This window comes from Phoxinus phoxinus (assembly GCF_949152265.1).
Source record: "Phoxinus phoxinus genome assembly, chromosome: 21".
Lineage (NCBI taxonomy): Eukaryota > Metazoa > Chordata > Actinopteri > Cypriniformes > Leuciscidae > Phoxinus > Phoxinus phoxinus.
The window spans coordinates 8,733,532-8,761,007 of NC_136896.1; the positions used below are offsets into that span (position 1 = coordinate 8,733,532).

The 27,476-nt window shown below is 38.0% G+C and overlaps 1 protein-coding gene across 1 annotated transcript; it reads left to right on the top strand.

Moving 5' to 3' along the window:
- The first annotated feature begins 950 nt into the window (after positions 1–950).
- On the top strand, positions 951–26,826 carry timp2a (TIMP metallopeptidase inhibitor 2a). Its single transcript, XM_079594582.1, has 5 exons — positions 951–1,394; positions 21,913–22,013; positions 22,106–22,217; positions 23,103–23,227; positions 25,501–26,826. The coding sequence occupies exons 1-5, from the start codon at positions 1,277–1,279 to the stop codon at positions 25,696–25,698; spliced, it is 654 nt and encodes a 217-aa protein (XP_079450708.1). The 5' UTR covers positions 951–1,276; the 3' UTR covers positions 25,699–26,826.
- The last annotated feature ends 650 nt before the right edge of the window (positions 26,827–27,476 follow it).

The window sequence follows — 27,476 nt, forward strand, 5'->3', positions numbered from 1 at the left end:
GCTCCATGATGCTATTTGGAAGCAAAATGATGAAAAACTATCATAAATCATAAAATTAGCCAATGCTCTATCTTCTGAATTCATGTAATAGCTTTGTGTGAGAAGACTGTAATTTAAATAATTTATTAGATAGTCCAATTCACGAGTGAATCATTTAAACATGATTTGTGAACCGAATCAACGATTCAAAGGTTTGACTCAGAAGAACTATTTGTTAATGAAGCACTATACTACTTCTCTGGTGAACGTGCCAAGAATGACAAGATTATTTGTGAATAAAGACTGTTCAGAAATTTCTTTTTCACACAAAACTATCACATGGCTTTAGAAAACTTGGAAAAGAATCATCATTTAGACTACTATTCGTTTTTAAATTAACTATAATGTGTTGTTATGATGTCAGTTTGTCGCTAAGTGATATCCAGGTATTAGGAAACGTTTGGCTAACATTCCAGTAACATTATCAAAATGTCTATTCAAATTTATAAAGATCATAAAACATTAGCACAAACACATTATTTATGCATCTCAAACGTTTTAGTTTTAATAAAATGTTATTGTTTCAGAATGTAAGAACATTCGAAAGTAACATTCCCATGTTTGCTAAATGATACAATGGAATGTTTCCTTAACGGTCATAACAAAAAAACTCTTTTAAAACGGACGTGCAAAACGTTATTAGAACATATTTTTTTGTTAGCTGTGTAGTGTGTACACCAGCATAATACATAAACAAGCAATTGTCTTTAATATGTAAAATAAAGAAGAAAAAGCAGCATAGCCTGTATATGTCATTTTTTTTCTAACAAAGACTGTCCTGCTATAATATAATTTAGTCTAGATTTGTTTAATGCCTAAATGTGTTTATCTGTACAAAACGCCGTCCTGACAGAAAGAGTGAAAGAAATCTTTTGAGGACCTTCGTGAAGCGCCCACCTCTGGTTGAATCTGGTTTAAAAGGGAGGAGTCCACGCGCAGTATTAAGGCATGAACCTGGTCTCTCCATGAGAACACACCCATAGAAGGCAGTGGAAAAGAAAGAAGCCTGGAAAGACCATTAGATAGAGCAGCAGTGCACTTCCTTTATTACCAACAAGCCCGTTCGTCTCTGAGGAATTTAACAGCAATAGTCATACTAAAACTCAGCGTGTGGGCATCTTGAACGGCGGTGGACATTGTACTTTTCGGCTGAGTGAGGGACTGGATCATTGTTGTCATTGCAGAAGATCGTCTACCTGCCTCTACATTTGCTGTCAGATATTAAAGTGAAGCAAAGATGAAGAGCTGTATTGGCACACTTGTGGTGCTGGTACTGTTTCGGGTGGGAGAGATCGCAGAAGCGTGCAGCTGTTCCCCCGTTCATCCTCAACAGGCGTTCTGCAATGCTGATGTTGGTAAGTGCGTGTCAACAATTTAAACGGTGCTACGTCACAATGCAAAATTGTTACTATAGCGAATTGATCAGCATTAAAGTTAAGGCGTCTTTACACCGCAAAGCCTGCACGTATATTGTTTAATGCTGCATAAATGCAAAGTAATTATGAAGATAGAAACCTGAAACTATCTATGATTAATGAAATATATCCTCTTGCATGACAACAACAAAGTTATCTCTGCTCTGATGCTGCTTTGTTGATGAATGCATCATTACAACCACAGGGGCTGAGGTGGATCAGAGCTAGATATTTTATACTGTACACACAAAAAAGCAGTACTAAAACATGCCAACTTTGACCCAACTCTGACCTTAGAATCAGAGACAGCTCTTATGACACTTTACTTCTGTGTGAATGAAAAAAAAAAAAAAATGTATTTACTTATATATATATTTTTATTTATTATTTATTTATTATTATATTATAATTCTTTATAAAACATTTTTATTTAGATATTTATATTTTCATAACATCATAAAACAAATCTGCTATTGTAATTCCTGTGTAAATGCATTTATGCTGTCTCTGTGCAACATTAAACAGCCTGTGCATCTGAACTGCACTGAATCAGTTTATGCACATTCAGTGGCACATCTGTGAGGTTTTGGGTTGTGAAAATTGAAAACATTTACTATCCTTTTTTTTTTTTTGCTTGTACTTGTATCTGGATGTGCTTTTCATCTCATCGGTGTGTTTTAGGGCCTGAGCACAGATGGTGCGGGGACCCTATTGGAATTGCTCCATTTATTATTATTCCGTCTTTTGCTTCTGTTCTATTATTTAGTGCCCGGATAACAGTAGATAAAGTGTTCTGTCTGTTGGTCTGTTATCTTCGGCACACACATACAGTCCTGGAGCTTGAGCTGAATGACGTTTTGAGGCCTGTTTATGTCTATTTATATCTGACTTCTCTAATTCATTCCTCAAAAACAACTCATTATGTCTGAGTTGCACAGAAAGCTTTCAGCTGCCCCGAATACACAGAGCCAAAACATTTAGGATACAAAATAAGACTGATTCTGCCAAAGTATTTGTCTGTTGCATGGGCAAATGATGGCGAGAAGTTGTTTTGCAGAACAACAATTGTGGAGGTGACACTGATGCCTGCTGGTATAATATTGAAACCCAAACAGCATGATGCATTCACACTATTCTTATTGACCTGTAGATGTACACTGATTCACTGTCTAGGTGCAAGCCTCCAAATCATCTGCTCTTGTAGTGTGACTAATATATGTATTTTCTTTATAAAAAATGTCTAGAAATATTTTACAACAAAACATCTACGATTACATTTGTGATAACTATGGAAAACTTCACAACTCTATCTGAAAATGATCATTAATTATTATTTTCAGCTAATTTTAACTGATACTTCCAATCACATCCGTGTCAGTCAGCTAGATAGCTTACCTCACACAAAGCCACATGTTTATGTTTGCAAGTCATATATCAAATAACTTAATGCATGATAGCACTCTTAAAAATAAAGGTTCCAGAAGGGGATTTTCACAGTGACTCCATAGAAGAACCATTTTTTGGTTCACCAAGGAACCTTTCAGTGAACAGTGAATCTAAAAATATCTTTCCACTATAAAGAAAGCGTATTAAACGTTTGTTGTATGTAAAGGTTCCGTGGATGTTAAAAGTTCTTCATGGAACTATAGATGCTAATAAAGAACCTTTTATTTTTTTTAAATTGTAGGGTAAGAGACTGGTACAAAACTCTCTCACACTGACTCTGGACCGTCTTATTGTTTTGCCCTGACTAGTGTGTCACTAAGTGCATCTTACTGAACACATTTAGATATTTTTGTCTGCAAAAATAATAATAAAGATGAAAAATTGAGGGGGAGAATGAAGTATAGAAAAGAGAAAGGGAGGACAGGAGTGCTACTGACTAAGGCCTTGATTTCCTGTGCAACTGGTCTCTATCCATATTTCTCTCAGATGGAGAGAGCTGAGACATAAAAAATTGCAAGAATGTTTTGCATCCCACTGGGGCTTTCCCTCCCAGTTCATGCTTAATTCAAGAGTTGTCCAGAGATGATTATCTAGGTGCGCCCGCCGCTGAAACACAACCCAAGCCCTGTCTTATGCTGCTAATAGAAGATAAGACAAACGTACACTCTTAAAGTGCTTTAGAGAGGGCTTACAGTTTGATTTGAACCTGCAGAAACCATCGGAGAGCATGCATCCGACATCTGGCCGAAAGATGAGGAAAAAGCAATGAAAGTCAAGGACCTTTAAGAAATATGCATGGCATTCTTCAAACAGTGAGAAAAGCGCACTCTTTGGCTGCACTGCACGCCCTTGCCTCAGCTCACTGGCTTTGAACCAGTGCTTCTTGGATCAAGGGAGAAGGATTTTTTCCATCTATTTGTGAAAAGTTAACTTTAGTGGCTGTTCCGTGAGGCTTGCGTCTTTCCTGACTTGCAGTGGAAATGAACGGGCTATTAGCCGGAAATTAATTTAGTGCTCGTATTTCATGACAGAACGGGATGTCTGCATATTAATGAAATAACCAAAATGCGGTCTTGCCCTTTGCGGTCTGTAAGTGTTTTTGCCAGTATTCTTTTTGAATCTGTACTTGGTATTAATAAGGTTTCTACGTGTCATACATACACATCTTAGCATTAGTCATGTGGATCCAGTCTCCCGTTCCCTATGGGAGTGACACAGCCCCATTATTTACCTCGCAGTTCACTGTTATTGAGTCATAGACGAGCACAACATGCTTTTAGAGAGTCTGAACAGTGACAGGATTGTCTCAAGATTGAAAGCTGTAACATGAGCTGTGCCACTAGTTTTTTTTCCCCTTGAGCTTTTAAAGTCTGTTGTCCAGAATGCATTCCAAAGCTCCAAATATTTGTTTGCCTGCAGAACCACTGGAAAAGATAGTAGGAATTAATCTAATTTGTTTTTCTTAGCAGCCAGTAGAACCTGTGAGAAGCCAACATGAAATCTAAATCAATCCTCTCAAATTTTTTAGTGCACATTCCTGATCTTAGTGTGAATGAATCATGTGTGCATGTAATTCAAAATAAAAACTGTTTTCATAATCTTTAATCAGTTACTGATGGATAAAATCAAGTCTCTACCTACACTGAATATTAGTTGTGCATCGATATTACAAATATAGATACAGGTAAGCCAATACTTATGTTCATGCTATGGCCAACAACAGGGTCAATATTGAAATTCGATACTATTTTGTCTAATTAAACTATAAATAAAATACTTAAAACTAAAATCAGTCATTTTAAATACCAAAAGTGAATTTAGGCATGCATTACAACAGTATGAAAAATCAATTGAAATTTTTTGAGATTGGCTAAAGATTAACTTTAAGTGAGCGTTAGATGATGGCTAAGGTAATCTAAATGTAAAAATAGAGTAAATGAATTAAATATCTAAGAAAAATAAAACAAAATCACTAATATCAACGGATAGCTAATATGGTACTGAGATATTGTATATCCTGTTTTACATGGAAATGTCAATTTATGCAGATAAAATGGGTTACAATTCATGCTGACTCTACAGGCTTTGAGGATTTAAACCGCCCCATTTTCTTTGGTGTACCAACGGTTGTTTATACTGTATAAACTTCCCAACTGAAGGCCCAATTATATTGGTCATCTGCTCAAAATATTTATCTGTTCAAATGCACTCAGGCTGGAATCGTAGTCTAGCCTGATCCTTTTTGGCAAACTGTCTAGTGACAAGCCTGGTTTCATGTCAAGGGTGTATAGACTGTAAGGGTCACGAGGGTCAGAGAGCGGGCCGGGGTGTGGTGCTGAACATTCCTGAATACAGAAGTGGTGAGGATTCCTTTGGTGGAGGGTGAGGAAATCATAATTTGGGGGAGGATTTACTAGTGGAGGATGCCAAATGTACAAACATTTCTCACAGGTAGCCCTTTGAAAAGGTTTAGTGTAGGACCAAAGATTTATTTATTTTTTGACTGCAGTACTTGAACTCACTAAAACAATGGTGGTAATTCATGTAGAGTAACAAGGAAACAATAATGTAAAGGAGCAGAGAGACTAACGTTGCATCTGAAATCGCATACTACAATACAAATACATACAAATCTACATCTGCCATGTTGTTACTGTTACCTACCAGCATCAGTTGCGTCACTTCACTGCCATTCGTAAAAAGCCTCTCCCGTGGGCTCATGGGATGGTAAAGTGTCCATCGAAAGCACACTCCAGAATCACGGCGGAAGAAGTATGTCATCCATGTACTTTTCGCATACTATTTTTCGAATACTATGTATTCGGAGTAGTGCTGTCAAATCGATTAATCGCATTGTTATCGCAAGTTAGTTTGGAGTAAAGCATGTTATTAAATGTTGTCTTTTGTTGGACAAGAGGTTTATAAATGCTTCTCATGTTTGGAAAGATGTTTGACGTGTGTTGCTTTTTCAAATGCACGTTATAAGTGACTCAAACTCACATCGCTTTCAGACGGAGCAGCGTTTAAGAGCCGCACTTCAATGACAAACTGTCATCGTCTGGCTCAGTATATGATAGAGCTCATTGCCACATTTAATAGTCCCAGACAAAAGCAATACACAGAATAACTCGTACTGCTTTTCTTTGAATTTACTAAAGGTAAAACAGCATTTGAGCGTTGTTTGTATGTCCAAGCCAAGCACTTGTTTCTCTTGGTCATAAAGAAAGAGAAGAGCAGTTATCAAAAACAGATAGTTATAGCTAAAAATATTTAAATATGTAAGTCAGTTCCAGGAAATCTTCAACCTCCCACCGTCCCACGAGCATGATATGCTCATTGCAATCACCTTGTGCGTCACGTTTGTTTACCTGAACCTCATATTTTGGGTCACACACAGCATGCTGCAGTTTACGTCAGATTGCCGTGAGGATGTGACTTTTGAAAGCTTCATGTCAGACGATCTTCCCTCTTGTGTGGTTGCTCCTTCTCACAGCAAATGCTGGAAATTTCTGACAAAAAAACTTCCAAATGTGAAATCTTTCCCCATATGTATTTTGATAAAATGTGAAATGAATGGCATTTAAATGCAGTCAGCAAACCTCACGCAAACCAGCCGTTCTCCACATCCTGCCATGCCCGCTCTGCCTGTTTATATACCCAGGCCTGAAGCAGTGGGCAGCATCCAACCATCAGTTGTCCAATTCTGACCTTTTCCATGTTGGTAAACCTCAGAATCTTAGAACATTTGCACTGGCTTTCTTGTACAAGCAACAATTATGATGATGCACGTGAATCCAACAAATGCTGTGTCCCCCTTTATCTGACACTTAGTTCAAGGTGATGTACAAACTGGGATTTCCAGAAAAGTTGGGACATTTTGTGAAATGCAATAAATCAAGAATCTGTTATTTGTTAATTCTCTTGAACCTTTATTTAACTGACAAAAGTACAAAGAAAAGATTTCCAATGTTTTCACTGACCAACTGTTAAAATATAAACAAATTTTTATTTAGTTGCAACACACTCCAAAAAAGTTTACCATGTTTACCACTGTCACATCACCTTTTCTTTTAATTACACTTTTTAATTGAGAGTAGTAATTGTTGAAGCTTTGACATTTTTACTCAATCTCATCTGATATAAGACATCTGGTCAACAGTCCGTGGTCATCATGGTCTGATTCTTCTTTTTATGATGTATCATATGTTTTCAATAAGAGACAATAATTCAATAGGAGCACATCCTCTCTATGGTGTCTACGAAACGGTTGTAGCACAAGCAGAATAAGGCCTGGCGTTAGAGCCTTTCGCACCGGAGGAACCTTTTCATAGTTCCTGGATTGCTTATGCAATCTTGCATCGAGAAATGTGATTTTTGAATTGTTTGACAATTCTCTCATTAAATTTGGCTCAAAGTGGTAGCCATCCATGACCCATCTTTGCAGAAGTTTTTTTTACATCCAATCACAATACCCTCACCTATTACCAATTCACCTGCTCATTGTGGACTGTTGCAAAGGAGACATTCTATAATTTTTTCAATTTAATTTAGCCTCTGCCCCAACTTTTCTGAAGTGTGTTGCAGCCATCAAAATTAAAATTAGTTTATACTTAGAAAGGACAATTATGTTGGTCAGTGAAAACTTTAGAAATCTTTTCTACCTTTGTCAGTTAAAAAAGGTTCAAGAGAATTAAATCACAGATTGTGTTTTTTATTGCATTTTACAAAATGTCCCAACTTTTCTGGAAATGGGGTTGTAATATTTTAACTGTACTAAAGCATTAAAATACCATTTAATGTCTGCAGATATTTAGGAAACATGCTAAGTTCACATACTCGTTTCTCTGAAAAACAATGCTACAGCCAGTTATTCTACTTTTATATGTGAGTTCCGTGTTGGAGTGTCTGTTTTTGTTCTGGTCTGTGTGACTCTGCCCATTTACCTAATAGTATTTTGACACCCGGGGTTGGCACAAACACAGTGTATTGTCAATTGTGCTCATTCCTGTTGTGTGCCCTCAATCTGGCAACCCGCATGAGCATCGAGTCTGAGAAGAGGGTGGGGGAAACAACTCTCTCCAATATTTTGACTCTTTCTGAAACGCTGTGGAAACACCAGTATGGACAAGGATTAGCCTGGGAAAACCCTGACGAACTTCCGGCAAATTTAAGATTTTCTCTGCAAGTCAGTCTGGCCAAGAGCCCATTCAAGCCCATTCCCAATCTCTCCAAATCGAGGCACCAATCATAAACATTGAGGCGGGCTTTGGGCTTTACACGATGACGATCGCTCTGATTGGTACGCCATCTTTAGTTTTTAGCTCAACTATCACAGAATGGAACGCCCAGGATTGTGGGATATCAAATGCAGCATTTTAAGCTTTCGGACGCAGCCAGTGTAATTGCTGTTTGATATGAAGTAGTCTTCATAGACATCTATATAAGTTGATTCAATTCACTGTGACCATACAGTATGGGTTTTGAATGACGGAAGAGTAAATAATGACCGAATTTTCATTTTTGGGTGAACTATTGCTTTTAAATCCCCATTAAAAATCCCTTTAAGTATTTCCCCGTTAATTTTCTTCATATTTAAAAAAAATTACTCAATATAGGTTCTAAGCAATGAAAATTTTATTTAAGTTATTTTAGGAAGGACTCTGAAATACTTCCAAATGCTGTGAATGGCACAATCTAAAATTGGATAAAAAATTAAATCTATTGATTTATTAGGGCCCAAGCCTTGAAAAGGCGAAGGCCCTATTGTTTTTCTAAGGATTATTATTCTTCTTCTTCTTCTTTATTATTATTATTAGGGCCCAAGCCTTGAAAAGGCGAAGGCCCTATTGTTTTCCTTCGGATTATTATTATTATTATTATTATTTTTCTTACGACTATTCGGGCACTTTTGGGGGCCTTAACGTGCTCAAAAACTCTTGAAACTTTGCACACGGGTCAGAACCCGCGGCCATTAGAGCCGGGCTGAAGTTGGGACCCGGACGTGGCAGGGGGGCTCGACAGCGCCCCCTGGAACGGGGTCCGAAAACTTGGTCCATAAATCAAACACGCTTGCATGTAATAATATGAAAATCGATATACTTATAGATCTCATCGGTTTATATATCCTTCGTGCTTTTACTTTTTACCCCAGCCTAACAGGAAGTCGGCTATTTGGCGTAGTTTAAAAAACACATGCAATGGAATTTAAAATACTCCTCCAAGACGATTCAACCAATCACCACGAAACTCGGTGTGCATGAAGTCAAGACATGGAGGATGATAAATTGCCAGGGGATTTTTGATATCTCGAACGGTTTGGCCGTGGCGAGGAAACGAATTTATGGCGAATATTGGAAACAGGAAGTGTGTTATAACATCCTCATACATTAACTGATCTTGATGATACTTCAGCAGTGTGTTCGCTGTAAGAGGCCCATCACATGGATGTGACTATTGTGAGTCAAAGTTATAGCGCCACCAACTGGCAGCAGGAAGTGTGTCACTTTCAAAATGCTTTAAAATCACCCTCTTATTTTTACCCGATTTGCTTCAAACTTCATCTGTATAATGTAAACACACGGCAGATGTAGACCTGTGAAATGATTATTGATATCTTAAATACTGTTGCCATGGCAACGCATCAAACTTTAATATTCTTTTTTAAAGTTTTTGAGACTCTTAACATGCTTGAAATTGCATGAAACTCGACAGACACATTACATTTATTGCCTAGTACACTTGTGCAAAGTTTCAGAAACGGGCGTGGTAAGGGGCTCAGTAGCGCCACCTTTAGTCAAAAATGGGGTATTAGTTTTACCTACAGTAACAAAAATCGGTATTTATATTTATCTCCCCGAGCCGGACAACTTTCTAATTTACAGTCATTAGCTCCGACCAACAGGAAGTCAGATATTTTGGTTTGAATGTGATTTGATGGGAATTTTGCCAGTCTCTCTCAGTGTTTGTGTGTGTGAGAGAGGAGGGGGGCTTTATTTTAACCCTTTCTCTGCTGTGTGGGACTTCTCGGGCACTTTTGGGGCCCTTAACGTGCTCGAAAACTCTTGAAACTTTGCACAAATGTCAGAACCCGCGGCCATCAGGGCCCGACTGAAGCTGGTACCCGGGCGTGGCAGGGGGGCTCGGCAGCGCCCCCTGGAATGGGATTCAAAAACATGTCCATATATCAAACACGCTTGCATGGAATAATATGAAACTCGGTACACTTATAGATCTCATCGGGCCGAACAACTTTCGTGCTCTAAGTTTTACGCCAGTCCAACAGGAAGTCGGCTATTATGGGCTGTATGGAAACGCATGTTCTGGCATTTGAAACACTTCTCCCAGAGAATTCATCCGATGACCACGAAACTCGGTGTGCATGAAGTCAAGACATGGAGGATGCTAAATTGCGGACGGATTTTTGATATCTCGAACGGTTTGGCCGTGGCGAGGAAACGAATTTATGATTAAAAAAGGATGCATAAAGTGTGTTATAACTTAGTTATAGTTTTACCTACAGTTACAAAACTCAGCGTGTATATTGATCTTATCAAGCCGAACAACTTTCTAATTTACAGTCATTAGCTCCGACCAACAGAAAGTCAGATATTGTGGTTTGAATGTGAATTGTGTCTCTCTCTGTCTCTCTGCCATTCTGTGTGTGTGTGTGTGTCTGTCTGTGTGGGGTGGGGAGGGGAGGGGGTATCTGTGTATGTGTGTGTGTGTGAGGAGGGGGGCTAGTTTAGTTTAACCCTTTCTCTGCTGTGTGCAAAATCTCTTTTCTGTGTGTGTTTGGAGGGGAGCAGAAAGACTCACACTGATACAAGCTCTAAAGCAGACTTCTTCTCGACAGTCAAAGCAGGGTTACGTTATTGCCCGTCGTGCACAGGAACCCGAAAGGCAACGGGGGTGGCGGCTTTTATATATATATATATATATATATATATATATATATATATAAATAAATATAGCTGCAAGCAGCGATGGAGGGCCCAAGCCGGTGGCAGCGCCAGCCCGGTGCCTTTAGTGTAACTAAAGGCACCAGGGTGGCGGTGCCACCGGCTTGGGCCCGTAATCGCTGCTTGCAGCTATATTTATTTATATATATATATATATATATATATATATTTATTATTATTTTACTACCTTTTGGGCACTTTTGGGGGCCTTAACGTACTCAAAAACTCTTGAAACTTTGCACAAATGTCAGAACCCGCGGCCATTAGGGCCGCGCTGAAGCTGGGACCCGGGCGTGGCAGGGGGGCTCGGCAGCGCCCCCTGGAATGGGATTCAAAAACATGTCCATATATCAAACACGCTTGCATGTAATAATATGAAACTCGGTACAAATATAGATCTCATCGGGCCGAACAACTTTCGTGCTCTAAGTTTTACGCCAGTCCAACAGGAAGTCGGCTATTATGGGCTGTATGGAAACGCATGTTCTGGCATTTGAAACACTTCTCCCAGAGAATTCATCCGATGACCACGAAACTCGGTGTGCATGAAGTCAAGACATGGAGGATGCTAAATTGCGAGGGGATTTTTGATATCTCGAACGGCTTGGCCGTGGCGAGGAAACAAATTTATGGCGAATATTGGAAACAGGAAGTGTGTTATAACATCCTCATACATTAATTGATCTTGATGAAACTTCAGCAGTGTGTTTGTTGTAAGAGGCCGATCACATGGATGTGACTATTGTGAGTCAAAGTTATAGCGCCACCAACTGGCAGCAGGAAGTGTGTCACTTTCAAAATGCTTTGAAATCACCCTCTTATTTTTACCGATTTGCTTCAAACTTCATCTGTATAATGTAAACACACGGCAGATGTAGACCTGTGAAAGGATTATTGATATCTTTAATACTGTCGCCATGGCAACGCATCAAACTTTAATATTCTTTTTTTAAGTTTTTGAGACTCTTAGCATACTTCAAATTGCATGAAACTCGACAGACACTTTACATTTATTGCCTAGTACACTTGTGCACAGTTTCAGAAACGGGCGTGGTAAGGGGCTCAGTAGCGCCACCTTTAGTCAAAAATGGGGTATTAGTTTTACCTACAGTAACAAAAATCGGTATCTATATTTATCTCCCCGATCCGGACAACTTTCTAATTGACAGTCATTAGCTCCGACCAACAGGAAGTCAGATATTTTGGTTTGAATGTGATTTAATGGGAATTTTGCCAGTCTCTCTCAGTGTCTGTGTGTGTGAGAGAGGAGGGGGGCTTTATTTTAACCCTTTCTCTGCTGTGTGGGACTTCTCGGGCACTTTTGGGGCCCTTAACGTGCTCAAAAACTCTTGAAACTTTGCACAAATGTCAGAACCCGCGGCCATCAGGGCCCGACTGAAGCTGGTACCCGGGCGTGGCAGGGGGGCTCGGCAGCGCCCCCTGGAATGGGATTCAAAAACATGTCCATATATCAAACACGCTTGCATGTAATAATATGAAACTCGGTACACATATAGATCTCATCGGGCCGAACAACTTTCGTGCTCTAAGTTTTACGCCAGTCCAACAGGAAGTCGGCTATTATGGGCTGTATGGAAACGCATGTTCTGGCATTTGAAACACTTCTCCCAGAGAATTCATCCGATGACCACGAAACTCGGTGTGCATGAAGTCAAGACATGGAGGATGCTAAATTGCGGACGGATTTTTGATATCTCGAACGGTTTGGCCGTGGCGAGGAAACGAATTTATGATTAAAAAAGGATGCATAAAGTGTGTTATAACTTAGTTATAGTTTTACCTACAGTTACAAAACTCAGCGTGTATATTGATCTTATCAAGCCGAACAACTTTCTAATTTACAGTCATTAGCTCCGACCAACAGAAAGTCAGATATTGTGGTTTGAATGTGAATTCTGTCTCTCTCTGTCTCTCTGCCATTCTGTGTGTGTGTGTCTGTCTGTGTGGGGTGGGGAGGGGAGGGGGGATCTGTGTATGTGTGTGTGTGTGTGTGTGTGTGTGTGTGTGTGTGTGTGTGTGTGAGGAGGGGGGCTAGTTTAGTTTAACCCTTTCTCTGCTGTGTGCAAAATCTCGGGCACTTTTGGGGCCCTTAACGTGCTCGAAAACTCTTGAAATTTTGCACACAGGTCAGAACCCGCGGCCATCAGGGCCGGGCTGAAGCTGGTAACCGGGCGTGGCAGGGGGGCTCGACAGCGCCCCCTGGAATGGGATTCAAACACTTGTCCGTATATCAAACACGCTTGCATGTAATAATATTAAACTCGGTACACATTTAGATCTCATCGGGCCGAACAACTTTCGTGCTCTAAGTTTTACGCCAGCCCAACAGGAAGTCGGCTATTGTGGGTGGTATGAAAACGCATGCCCCTGGAATTTGAAACACTCTTTCTAGAAAATTCATCCAATCGCAACCAAACTCGGTCAGCCTGACGACAAGACATTGAGGATACTAAATTGCTGACGGATTTTTGATATCTCGAACAGTTTGGCCGTGGCGAGGAAACTAAATTATGGCGAGAAAAGAGAAACACGATCTGTTATAACGTCTTAATACATTTATTGATCTTGATGAAACTTCAGTAGCGTGTTTGTTGTAAGAGAGCGATCACATGGATGTAACTAATGTGAGTCCCCCCCCTTTTCTGTGTGTGTTTGGAGGGGAGCAGAAAGACTCACACTGATACAAGCTCTAAAGCAGACTTCTTCTCGACAGTCAAAGCGGGGTTACGTTATTGCCCGTCGTGCACAGGAACCCGAAAGGCAACGGGGTGGCGGCTTTTTATATATATATATATATATATATATATATATATATATATATATATATATATATATATATATATATATATATAAATATAGCTGCAAGCAGCGATGGAGGGCCCAAGCCGGTGGCAGCGCCAGCCCGGTGCCTTTAGTGTAACTAAAGGCACCAGGGTGGCGGTGCCACCGGCTTGGGCCCGTAATCGCTGCTTGCAGCTATATTTGTCATTGATTTTTTTTAAATAAATTGGAAAAAACAATATATAGAAAATATATTCTAAAGTGTACAATTACTCATGATTTTCAGCCATGGAATAATTTTTTTTTTTTTTTAAATAAATAAATTCAAAACTTTTAGAGGAGCATATGCTATCGCTTAACAACCTCAGAGCTCCTAGAAGGTTTATACATTATCATTAAAAAGCAGTTCCTACATGGAGAAAATGAATGGGATTTTAACTTCCGTAACCCAACTGTTGTTCTCTATTACAGTGAGGAATTGTGTCAGGAGTTCAAAAAGAAAGAAATGAGTTCAAAGAAACCACAGGCAGAGAGTATCCAGAGTGGAAGGAGAACAGCTCCATTCTCCAGTTCAGGTTTTACCCCTGTGGTGTAAGAGATCCAGTTTACACAATTATGTCCCATGTGGTCGTTCCATATTCATTTTGTTTAAATGTTTTGTAAAGCATATATTTTCCTTCTCATTGGATTTTTTGTTAATTATTATAATGCTTGGTAAGAATTTCACAATTAGCGAATTATTTAAATTTATGTCGCGTGATGGAAGAACTTGTTCATAGAGGAAAAATCATCTTTATGGGATGATTGCTGCAAATTTAAAAAATGTTGTTAATAATGTTTCATTTTCCGTATTTTAGAAAAAAAAAAAAAATATTCAAAGGTAAAAACAACCAAATGGCCTTTGTAATACTTAAAATAATGTTGTGTTTGATACCTGTGAGGTGGAATATATTCTTCAGTAAAGTCAGTGAGTGCTGTCTGTAAAGGTAGGAGTGGAAGAGGAGTTTGAGGACTTTTGGTGCAGTGGTCTGCCTGGGCTCCGAGCTGGTCATGATTGCTAAAAGCTGTGCAGGCATACGGAAACTCAGGATGTGGCTAGTATTTGTGGTGGGTATGTTTTCATGGAAACTATGACATTTTGATTATGATATGTGCATATGTAAGAGTGTGTAAGTCATCTATGGATGGAGCAGGCGTTGTGGGATATGCATGATTATCGGGCAACAGGAATGTGGGTCAGGCAGGAAAAATGAAGCAGTGGGAATAAAGCTGAAGACAGACACGACAGAACATCACTCCATTTGAATTGTGTTTATCAAGATTTTGTTTTTCTTTGTGATTTAATAATTTAAGCATCAGAAGGTAATTATAACCTTCTGATGCTTAAATTATTAAATCACAAAGAAAAACTAAATCTTGATAAACACAATGGGAACAACTGACTACAACAGCTACAGGTGACCCTCACAGAAACCTACCTTTCACCGTTCACTGAAGAAATATTGGCAATATATTTTATAGAATAAATATCATCAGCACAAAAACATCAGACCTGATATAAAATATCTGGGGGTGAGCATCTGGAAACATGTCGGGGAAACAAATGATAAATTATATCTATAAATATAAATTTGCAATGAATGATTTGTTCGTTTTGAGTGTGAGGAATCCTGGGGACAAATTGCATTAAATTTAAAGTTTCTATTTATTTATGAAAATACAAATCAAAAAATATATTTTGAAGAATGTTTTTGTACATTCATTGAAGGCCAATGAGGTTTAAAACAACAAAGGACCTCAATAACTTTCATTTTATGGACAAATAAACAACACTTTTTTTGTGTGTGTGTTCCGCGGAAGAAAGAAAGTTGGTTACACATTATTTTGATGGTCGCCTTTAGACATTCTGTTGACTATAAGGTACGTTGCACCTACATGTCAAACAACTCTCATTAGAGTATTAGTAGACTGTCTGCTAACACTTTACTTAGATGCTCCCCAACATACAATCTACTGACTAGAAGTAACTTTGCAACTTCATGTCAACTTACTCTACTAACCCTGACCCCTTATTCTACTAACCAACCCTACCCCTAACAGTCTACTAATACTCAACTAATACACTAATGAGAGTTAGTTGACATGTAGTTGCAACGTTACTTATAGTCAACAGAATGTCTAAAGGGGACCATCAAAATAAAGTGTTAACAGAAAGCCATACAGTTTTGAATAACAGAAGGGTCAGCAAACAATGACAGAATTTTCATTTTAAACAGAATTATCCCTTGATAGGTTCTCGACCACGACTCTGCATGTGACACGTAAATAGCCAATAATCCATTAGTGAAAAATTAGATTGATTTCTATTGGATTAGCAGGCAGCCCTTTTGGGTTAGCCACACCCCTGGGTCTCATGATGTTGATAACAGAATGCTCTCTCGATGAGTGACGTCTTGCTTGACGTCGTGTTTCTGCTCCTCACTGCAGGATGCTCCCAGAATCCTATGGAGACTTGCTTGATTACTTCACCAGGAGAAGCGAGGCCTCCTTGCCCTCAAAACGGTTTTAGGCATCTGGAATTTTAGGTGCAAAACAGGTCTTAGCTTGGCTTACTTTAACAATGGAACAACAATAAATTGGTTTTAGAATAAGACTATACTGATCTTTAATTCTGGCACCAAGCTGGCACGGTGTTGGCGTGCCCTATAGCTCAGGTTCCCCGGATAAACACAAGAAGCCTTGACGTACACAGAAAAGCATGCAACTTGGACAGGAGGAGGGAGGGGGCTATCGTTAACTTTAAGAGCAATGAACCCTTCATATTTGCGTCTATTCCAGCCCATAAAGTGAACCCATGGGTGTATAATAATGGCTGTAAGTGTGTGTATGTGTGTGCGTTTTCCTTTTTCTAGTTATTTTATGTCCCTGCATCCTATATCCCAGTGCTCATATTTTCCATGGTGAGCAAGTGGCTCAAAAACTGCAACAGTTACACTTTGTGTGTTTTTCCATTTCTATCTCTGACTGTCCTGTGATATCATTCATCTATTTTTCATCCTCACATTTGAAGGAGAAGTTCTGTCATCATTTACTCACCTTCATGTCTTTCCGAAACACGTTTGATTTTCCGTAGAGCACAAAAGGACATATTTTTACCCAAACTCCTCTTTCAAATACCATTAAAATAAATGGTGTCCATTGCAGACAAGCAATATTTTCACTTTGACGCATTTATCATGTGTTTTTGGAGCTTGATGGCACCTGGTCCCCATCCACTTTCATTATATGGAAGAGAGCAGCAGTGACATTCTTAAAAACGTTTACTTTTTGCTTCCACGGAAGAAGAAAAAAAGTCACTAATACTTAATGCTAATTTCGATGTTCCACTTTAGACATTCTACTAACTATAAGTAACTTTGCAGCTATGTGTAAACTAACTCTTAGAGTATTAGTAGACTGTCTGCTTAATACCTGCTAACACTTTATTTTGATGCTCCTCCAAAAGACATTCTGCTGAGTAGAGGTAACTTTGTATTCTACTAACCAGAACAATAACCCCTAAACAGTCTATTAATACTCAAATGAGAGTTAGTTGACATGTAGTAGTTGCAAAGTTACTTATAGTAAGTAGAATGTCTAAAGTGGACCATCGAAATAAAGAGTAACCAAAAAGTCAAATGGGTTTGGAACAACATGAGGGTGAGGAAATGATGACAGATTTTTCAATTTTGCGTGAACTATCCCTTTAACCTCAATTAGCCCTGAGAGTTTAAGCAGCGAGTCTAATTCAACTTGTAAAATCCAGTTTGTCTCATAAACTGTGCTCCATTTGTATAAGTAGTTTTGCAGAAATGTTCCTGAGCATACCTCGATTAAAACAAGCTGTCCTAACAAAATACACAGCAGATCCAAACAGCTGGCAAAGCAAATCGATGCTACGGAAAGACTGCCTGTTTATGAAAGGACAGGGTGGGGTTAAGGAGGAGCAGCCCAGGCTAATATGTTAATGCTTCAGACCTCTTTGAATATGTTTTTTTCTGACTCGAGCAGAGGAGGTGTTATTGCTTTGGGTAGGCCGTAACTTCAGCAGCTGTAATTGGAGGTTGGCTTTACAAGACAGCTGCTGCTGATGAAGGCCTACTTGAGAAGCTGTCTCAATTCATTTTCATCTGCAGCTGATTAACATGAAACTGTGCGCAGTAAATCTTTTCTCCTTTTTTAGAGCTGTTTTTCTTTCCCCTGGGTTCAGTCAACGGGACAGCTTTCAGACACTCATAAGTTCTCAGTCACTGAATGGATGCCATTTGCTCAAAAATGGGTCGCTGATTCACATCTGTTCTGAAAGGGATGCAGATATTAGGGGAGAAAAAAACAACGATAAAGTGAATAATAAAATGCAACTGATTGCGTATAGTTAGAATATAAAAAATAAATGGGCTTTACCTTTTAAAAGGGAGATTAAAATGCTCAATGCATCTTTTGTTACTGACATCAAAGTGCCCAAATGCCCAATCAAACTTTTTAAATCACTCAAAAAACATTTCTTGTTAAAGTAATATTTAAGCAAATTTAAATATGCTTATCTTTGCATATTAGGTCAAATGTGTTCAGTTATTGCTCAAGTGAATGTAGTGACCAAACTGTAGTGTTTGAAAGTTGTACATTTTGTTTTCTGAGATTTAAATACTTGTGATTAATTTTAATCAAACACTTCACATTTATTCTGAATTCAAAATATGTATTAATACATATATATGTAATAAGATTCATATCTTTGATTAACAGTTTATTTGAAATAGGCTTTTTGTAACAGTCTTGTAAAAAAAGTCTTTACTGTAACTTTTTATAAAATTCACGCATCTTTGCTGAATACAAAAAGATCTTACGGACCCCAAACTTTAGAATGTTAGTGTACACCATTTAAAAATGTCATTAAAGGTTTAAATTAAAAAAGAGACTTTTCATTATCTCTGCTAAAAAATACCCACATATGTTGTGTCAGCATCCCCACCAGGTTTCTTAACCATCTTAACCGACAAGACTGACTTCCTCAGTAAGTTTTGATGGTAAACAGCATAGTTATGATTGTCCACCAGTTACACCAGCACCAAACCTGCGCTAACTTGCATAGCAGACCAATTCATGCTGGTCTAAGCTGGTCTTTCCAGCAGGGTTGGTAAGCCAACATGGGCAGGTTGTGTGACATGCCCTCATCCAAGAAAGCTGTGAACAATAGAAAATAAAACGCATTAAATATGGGTTTGGTTCTGTGTTGGGTCATCACTTATTGTTAATGAACTGTAGAGAACAACTCCAGTAGACCATGCATTAATAAAGGGTAACAGAACTCTGTGAAGTCGGTTGATTTTGTGCAATGGGCATCTGACTTTCACACGAAATATCCTAGAAACTTAAAATATCTGTTCCCCTTTCTTGTTCTTGCCAGAGGCACTGCCAACACAAATAAATGTTGCATGTTGACACTGTTCCTTATTTTGGGTCACCAAATGGCTATGTACACTGTGGGCATGGAAAGGACTGGTTATTTTTGCGTGAATACATTGCAAAAAGTGTGAATTCCAGTATATTTCTGGACAACTTAATAAACAGTTTGCCAAGCAGCGAAGTGATCAACCCGTTTACTGAGACAAGTTTAGCCTTGAGATGGACATTAGCCTGTAATTGCTTCCTCATTGGTTTACTACGCAAATGTAGACAAGACCATCAGGTAAACAACAACAACAACAACAACTTCATTTTATAGCGGTAGCTCATAACATAAGCGGTAAATTTCACAGCCCATTGGTGAAGTGTGTTTCATATTTGGATTAAATTGAATTTAGATATGTCATGTAAATCATAGAATTATGAATAACATTTAACAAAACTTAAATAGAATACATTAATATAAACATAACATTAAACATAAAATCATTAATATGCAAAGGTTTCCACTAACATTTAACAACTAGTAAGTGTCTTAATACTTCAATAGAATATTTATTATTTTATAATGTAAAAACCAAACAAATTTGTTTTAAATGTTTTGCTTGAAGTCTGTGTATGTGCTATATTTCTTTAAAATAAATGGCACCTGGTTTGATAGTTTGTTATATTACACAGCTTTCTGGAATACTTGAATCTAATTGGTCAAATCACAGCCTTCTGCTGTCAGATATTTTTGTATGACAACTAAACTGACCATTGTCCAAGTCAACCAATATATTTTATTAATGTGGTAATTAAATACTCATTAATCCTATTAATATCAATATTTCATGTCCATTTATTTTATTTTAAGTGGGGAAATGCACATTCATCTGGTCATTATTGCAAAATACACCCTTTCAGAATGACCTAATCACCCAATCAGTGATTTACAACAATAGCCGTTGATTGCATACATAGTCCTTTACAAATACATGCAAAGACACCCTACATTTGTTTTGGTGTGGCTTAAAGGGATAGTTCACCCAAAAATTAAAGTTAATTTAGACCGACGATTTTGTCACACACATCAATCAGAAATCTCACATAATCTTTGACTAATGCTCAACTTCTCGTGTAGTTTCTTTCCTTCCCTGTCCATCAATAACAAATTGAATGTATTCTGCTTGACCTCATTAATGACAGAAATCATAAAGCCCATTCATACTATAACAATAAAGACAAAAAAATAAATAAATAAACAATAGCAGTCCACATCACAACTACAGTATAAGATAACGGCCTAGAGGAACGATATCGTTGTAATCCCTTTCAATTTGATTTATTTTCCAGCTGATGAATGACAAAAACACAGAGAGCCAATCAGAATCCATCCTGCTTAAAATAGCTTGAGCATTTAAAGTAACAGACGACAAAACTGCAGCTCGCACTTATAACAAACAGAACATTATCATGCGTTGATGTGGATGCTAATATAGTTATCGTTATAGTCATCGCTCTTAGTGTGAATGGGGCTTACATCTATAAATGTACAAATTTATATCTATAAATTCGTAGACTTCTCCTTGAAATCTCAGTAGGCCTACATTTAACGAATGAAATATCTGTAAAATAGAAATTATTACAGCTTATCGCAAACAATAAAGCATGAAATCATTGTTTAAAAATGTGCTTCACTAGTTTAAGCAGCAAAGTTTGTATAAATGTGATGCACAGTTTATGTTAGAAGGTTTGCAGCTCTGTTTACACTTCTGTCAAAGTAAAGCTGTCTGTATGAGGAGGACAGGGGAGAAGTTTGGGGGGAGAAATGGGCTTTCGTGTGGTAGTGGTTGAGATGCTTATTTTTGTCCCCTTAACTTCCATGCTATGTTTCCGTGCAGAACTTCAGTGAAAAAATAACAGCCATCTAAAAATGATTAAGGAAAATAAGGGTGAGTATAAAAGGCATGAGATTGAATGAGTCAGCGCAAGGTTGTCATGTGTCAGCTTCTCTAGGAGAGGCGTCTCTGCCGCATGTTGGCTGACCTGACAAAGAGAGCTACAGAGAAGCTGGACAGCTGCAAACGCTCAACTTGCAGGAAATGGGATTTGGGTTTGGGGGCATGACTCTCTTTATATGAGAGAGATCGCTCCATGGTGTTTAGACAAGGCCTCAGAGGAGAGGTGGCACGGAGAAAGTACAGTACAAGAGTCATGTGCTTTTTCATCTTTTCATGATGATGCTACAGAATCTCTACAGGCCTTTTGCTGTAGCTTGTATATTCTACCGAGTCCAAGTAGCGGTGGAAAACCATTGAGAAGATTCCACATTCAAAAAGTGATTCTTTGGCTGAACTTAATTTAGATGTTGACAAGTGGTTTCAAACTTTGGAAATGGTTTTTTTTTCTTAAAGGGATAGTTCACCCAAAATAAAACATTTGTCATCATTTACTCACCCTCATGTTGTTCTAAACCTCTATGAGTTTCTTTCTTCTGTTGAACACAAAATAATATATTTGGAAGAATACTGGTACCAGATAATATTCAAGTTGTCAGAACTAAATTCAACATTTTAAGGCAGCTTCAACACTTAATTATTTTAAGTTGGAACAAAACATTTTATCACAAGAGTTTAATCTGCATAAATACATATGCACAAAGTTTTTTTTTCTGTTTTTAAAGGATTTTTCACTACTGTTCATTAATGTGCTGTGAATTATACAAGAAATTTTTCATGAGAAGTTCTCCTGTGCGTTTTAACACAAATAATCCATGCAATTATTAATTCATGAAATTAAACTTTTCATTAACATTTTCCCTGCAGTAATCAGAGCCAAGGTGGTTGGGAAAAAAGAGGTGGATTCTGGGAATGATATTTACGGGAACCCTATCAAGCGGATCCAATATGAGATCAAGCAGATCAAGGTAAGGGATGAAGATGACCGCTGTCTTTCACATGTAACCTACAATGAAAAATGTCTTCCATTGAATTAAGAGGATCTGTTGTTCTCTTTCAGATGTTCAAAGGCCCAGACCACCACATCGACGTGATCTTCACCGCACCCTCATCTGCAGTGTGTGGGGTGACGAATCTGGACACTAACGGCAAAAAGGAGTACCTCATCTCAGGTAAAAGCTTGTCATTTCTCTGCAGCTGTTGTTTTTTGGTCAAATAAATGTGCAGTTTTAACCACACAACGCTATTGGTTACAGCCTTCACAGCAAAGCCCTTGCCAGTTGGCACATGCTCCACTCAAGGTGATCCTTTTTCAAACTGGACAGAAGTTTACACACCGTGACTTGGTGATGTACAGTGTGCTGAATTTACAGCTGGGTTTCAATACTCTTCTCTTCTCTCTAATGAACTTGCTGAGCAGGCAACTCTAAAGGGGAAAAACACAGAATATAAAAGAACGTCAAAAGATGAACACAGACAACTTCTGGTTTCCCCATCTCGGATCATTCCAGCAGAGCCCAAATTACAGAGTTGACAAGGCAGAGGTCTGTGGAGGGTAGCAATTGCCTTTAAAGCTGAAGTTTTAGAGGAGGAGGGGAGGTAAAATAATGAGAGAGCTGATCCTGTAGTGCGGAGTAACTGCTGAGGTTGTGTTTTCAAGGCACACATTCTCTGCTCCACACAGCAGAAACTACCCAGGTTTCAGGTTGAACCAGAGCAGACTTTTAGAGACCTTTGCTTTGAGCAAAAATAGAAACCATCTTGAGGTTGTTTATGTCATTGTATGTCCTCTCCCATTCGGTGAAGTCCGCGATCCACCGTCAGGGTTCACACGCTATCTGCATGTTTTTCACCAAGTCTAGGCTTTGACTCTGCAGTGACCTCCATACCGTGGGACAGCACAATAGATGACTAACAGGGGGGTACAGTTTATTCCTGAACAAAACAACATTTGGTAAACGTGGCAACTTGTTATCGTGTTCTTGTGTGCTGTTATTTTGTCTGTTGGGATGTGCATAGACAGTTCAGATTGTTTTGTCTGCACATTGTGTTTCCAGGCAAGGCGGAGGCCAACGGCAAGATGCACGTGACTCTGTGTGACCTCATCATGCCCTGGGAATCCATGAGTGCCACCCAGAAGAAGAGCCTCAGTCAGCGCTACCAGATGGGGTGTGACTGCAAGGCGAGTATATTCCTCCTGTGGACGCATAATAATCATTACTGTCAAACATGCTGTAAACCAGGGTTGTATACAATTCAGAATCGGACAAACTGGCTGTGTTTCAATTCATGGGTTTAATCTGAATTGAATTGGTCACGACTCACAGGAAGTTGAATGGATTTGAATTAGAATGACAGGAGGAATCTATCTATCTATCTATCTATCTATCTATCTATCTATCTATCTATCTATCTATCTATTCATTTGTCTATTTATCTATCATCCATCATTCCATCTATCTATCTATCTATCTATCTATCTATCTATCTATCTATCTATCTTTCTATCTTTCTATCTATCCATTCATTTGTCTATTTATCTATCATCCATCAATCCATCCATTATTCCATCTATCTATCTATCTATCTATCTATCTATCTATCTATCTATCTATCTATCTATCTATCTATCTATCTATCTATCTATCTATTCATTTGTCTATTTATCTATCATCCATCATTCCATCTATCTATCTATCTATCTATCTATCTATCTATCTATCTATCTATCTATCTATCTATCTATCTATCTATCTATCAATCTATCAATCTATCCATTCATTTGTCTATTTATCTATCATCCATCAATCCATCCATCATTCCATCCATCTATCTATCTATCTATCTATCTATCTATCTATCTATCTATCTATCTATCTATCTTTCTATCTTTCTATCTATCCATTAATTTGTCTATTTATCTATCATCCATCCATCAATCCATCCATTATTCCATCTATCTATCTATCTATCTATCTATCTATCTATCTATCTATCTATCTATCTATCTATCTATCTATCTATCTATCTATCTATCTATCTATCTATATATTCATCTATCTATCTATCTATCTATCTATCTATCTATCTATCTATCTATCTATCTATCTATCTATCTATCTATCTATCTATCTATCCATTCATTTGTCTATTTATCATTCCATCTATCTATCTATCTATCTATCTATCTATCTATCTATCTATCTATCTATCTATCTATCTATCCATTCATTTGTCTATTTATCATTCCATCTATCTATCTATCTATCTATCTATTCATTTGTCTATTTATCTATCATCCATCATTCCATCTATCTATCTATCTATCTATCTATCTATCTATCTATCTATCTATCTATCTATCTATCTATCTATCTATCTATCTATCTATCAATCTATCAATCTATCCATTCATTTGTCTATTTATCTATCATCCATCAATCCATCCATCATTCCATCCATCTATCTATCTATCTATCTATCTATCTATCTATCTATCTATCTATCTATCTATCTATCTATCTATCTATCTATCTTTCTATCTATCCATTAATTTGTCTATTTATCTATCATCCATCCATCAATCCATCCATTATTCCATCTATCTATCTATCTATCTATCTATCTATCTATCTATCTATCTATCTATCTATCTATCTATCTATCTATCTATCTATATATTCATCTATCTATCTATCTATCTATCTATCTATCTATCTATCTATCTATCTATCTATCTATCTATCCATTCATTTGTCTATTTATCATTCCATCTATCTATCTATCTATCTATCTATCTATCTATCTATCTATCTATCTATCTATATATCTATCTATCTATCTATCAATTTTTCTATATATATCTATCTGTTCATCCATCCATCCATCCATCCATCCAGCCTTTAAACCTTCAAACCTCAAAGCTTTTTAAAGTTTTATACCTTGAGTTACACAAGAATAAGTTAGATGAAATATGTGTAACTTGTCCTGCGTTGTTCATGCTATGGGCAGAAATGAAACCACAGATTTTGCAGCTTGTTGAAGCGGATCAAGCTTTTGATTTTCACCTGCAGGGTGAAAGAAATATACACTTACAGTAACATTTTTGTTTATATTTGTGGGCAAAAAAGTTTTTAACACACCTGATGCATTGCTGTTACCTTTAGTACATCATCTGGGTACTCAGTGTTAACACACTACTTGCACTATTTATACTACAAAATTGTGTAGAATATCACAAAAGCAAGCAAAAAACGCACTTATAGAGACTTTTGGGTGTACTCCTTTGTTGAGTCCTTAAGCACCTACCTATTGTTGCTAATATTTAATAATAAAATGTAGCTTATATTTACCACTTGCATATTTAAGCAACTCAAAGCCAACCTAACATACTTTGGTTAAAAAATACTTTGAGTATCACACCCTGTTAACAAACGTTGTTTTTGCTACACCCAGATCACACGCTGCGCGACCTTCCCATGCGAGATCAACGCCCCAGAAGAGTGTCTGTGGACAGATTGGGTGACGGAGAAGATAATCCAAGGCCGCCAGTCCGACCACTATGCCTGCATCAAGAGAGGAGACGGCTCCTGCGCCTGGTACCGTGGAGTCGCGCCACCCAAGAAAGAGTTTCTGGACGTAGAAGACCCTTAAAGTATCTCTCTCTCTCCCTCTCCACAGCACCCAATCTGAGATTCTTACAAATATCATAGATAAGGTGTAAGTTAATATCGACATAAAGACAAAACTTGACCGAATTGAAATTTAAACGTCTTAAGGCTAGATTAGTGTACAGTCTTCATTAGATATCGCAACATGAGATAGAATGGAGCAAAAGTAATGACCCCACCTAAGGCATCGTGTGAGGGACAATCTTTAAAACGAGAGCACTTTCTGCCCCCCAAACCAGCGTTTAGATTTCTTTCTGCAAAAAGGACTGAACAATCTCCACAATCTCCCAAAACTGCAGTCTCTCAGCTCATTTCGCATTTTCAATTTCTGGTATTCTGGTCCAAACCCACCCGGGGTGGTAGTGAAAGTATTACTTTTGAAGGCAGTGTAATTTCCCAAAGCCAAGCCAATTGGTCCACTCAGATAAATGGTGAGGCGGGACTTCCCAGATAGTTCAAAGATGTGCAGGGACCTGGAAAGAACTTAAGACAGCTGGGGTTTGGGAAAAAAACAAAAAATTAAAGACCAAAGTCGATGTCGTTAGACATGAATTTGTGATGGAAACAAAATTTTGCTGCTGACCAAATTATAGTGTTGAACTGTTGTATATGAAGCTGTTCTTCATTTCACCTCCACTGCTTTTCATCATTGTTTCATGGTGCATCCTTCGTATATATGAAAAATGAAGGAATAACAATGTTAACATCTATTATTCTGACGACAGTTCATAATTAATTAGCAATATACAATAAATTCCTCTAATTCGATTTTTTTTATGCACATTTATGAATCAATCATCCCTAATTTGTTTTGTAACTATGTTTGTTTACCTTTTTGAACCTTTAACTTGTCTCAAACACCTACGATGAGTCAGTTTTATGCATTTATTCCTCCGTTAATAGTTCAGTGATGATACTATTTAAACTTGTTGCACTTTTTAAAGACAAAACCAAGAGGACTGTCTCCTCTTTTTTGTAACTCTCATTTTCAATGCTTTTGTTCTTGTTTTGCAAATGCTTTAGCTTTAAGCATTACAGCATCAGTTATCTAAGATCCTAGTGAGCTCTTTTACCTTCCGTATTGTTCTTTTATGTGTCATTAGATTATATACCCGAAGAGGTATGTAAGACTTTAGTTGCCATGGCAATGGGAAGACCCTTCGTTTTGCCCTAGAGTAAAACAAGGCTGATTGGATTGGCATGCAAAGACACAGGCCTATAGCATGCGCTGAGAAAGAGGAAGCAAAGAGCGAGGTTCCTTCCTTCTGTGATGTCAATAAACTCAGGAGTTTATTGGCAGCTTGAGAAGAAGGCACAGAGTTGGGTTGTTGCAACTGTCTCCTGATTGGGCGTTGCCAAGTCACGTGATTGACTGAGGGTGAGGCGTTTGAATACTAGTTGCTAGGCGCTTCGTCAGGGTGAACCATGTGGCCCTATGTGGTCATAGTGTTTGAGAGAAAAAGAGAGAGAGGGAGTAGACAGACCGCTGATGAACTGACGAAAGCAACAATAAAAGTGTTGATCGATTTGGACGATATAATGCATCACAATCATTGTATAAAATCAACACCGGGATCATTTGTATTGACAAAGGGAGCATTCTTATGGGTAATCGTTCTATTCATGCCTTTCTATTTTGGCTATCAGTGTTCCAGCATAAATGTATGAAGCTTTTTTTTTGTTTTGCTTAAGTGTAATTTAAATTAAGATTTTTGTTTCAATATCCTCGCTTCTTTCTTCATACCAGAAGCATTGTCATAA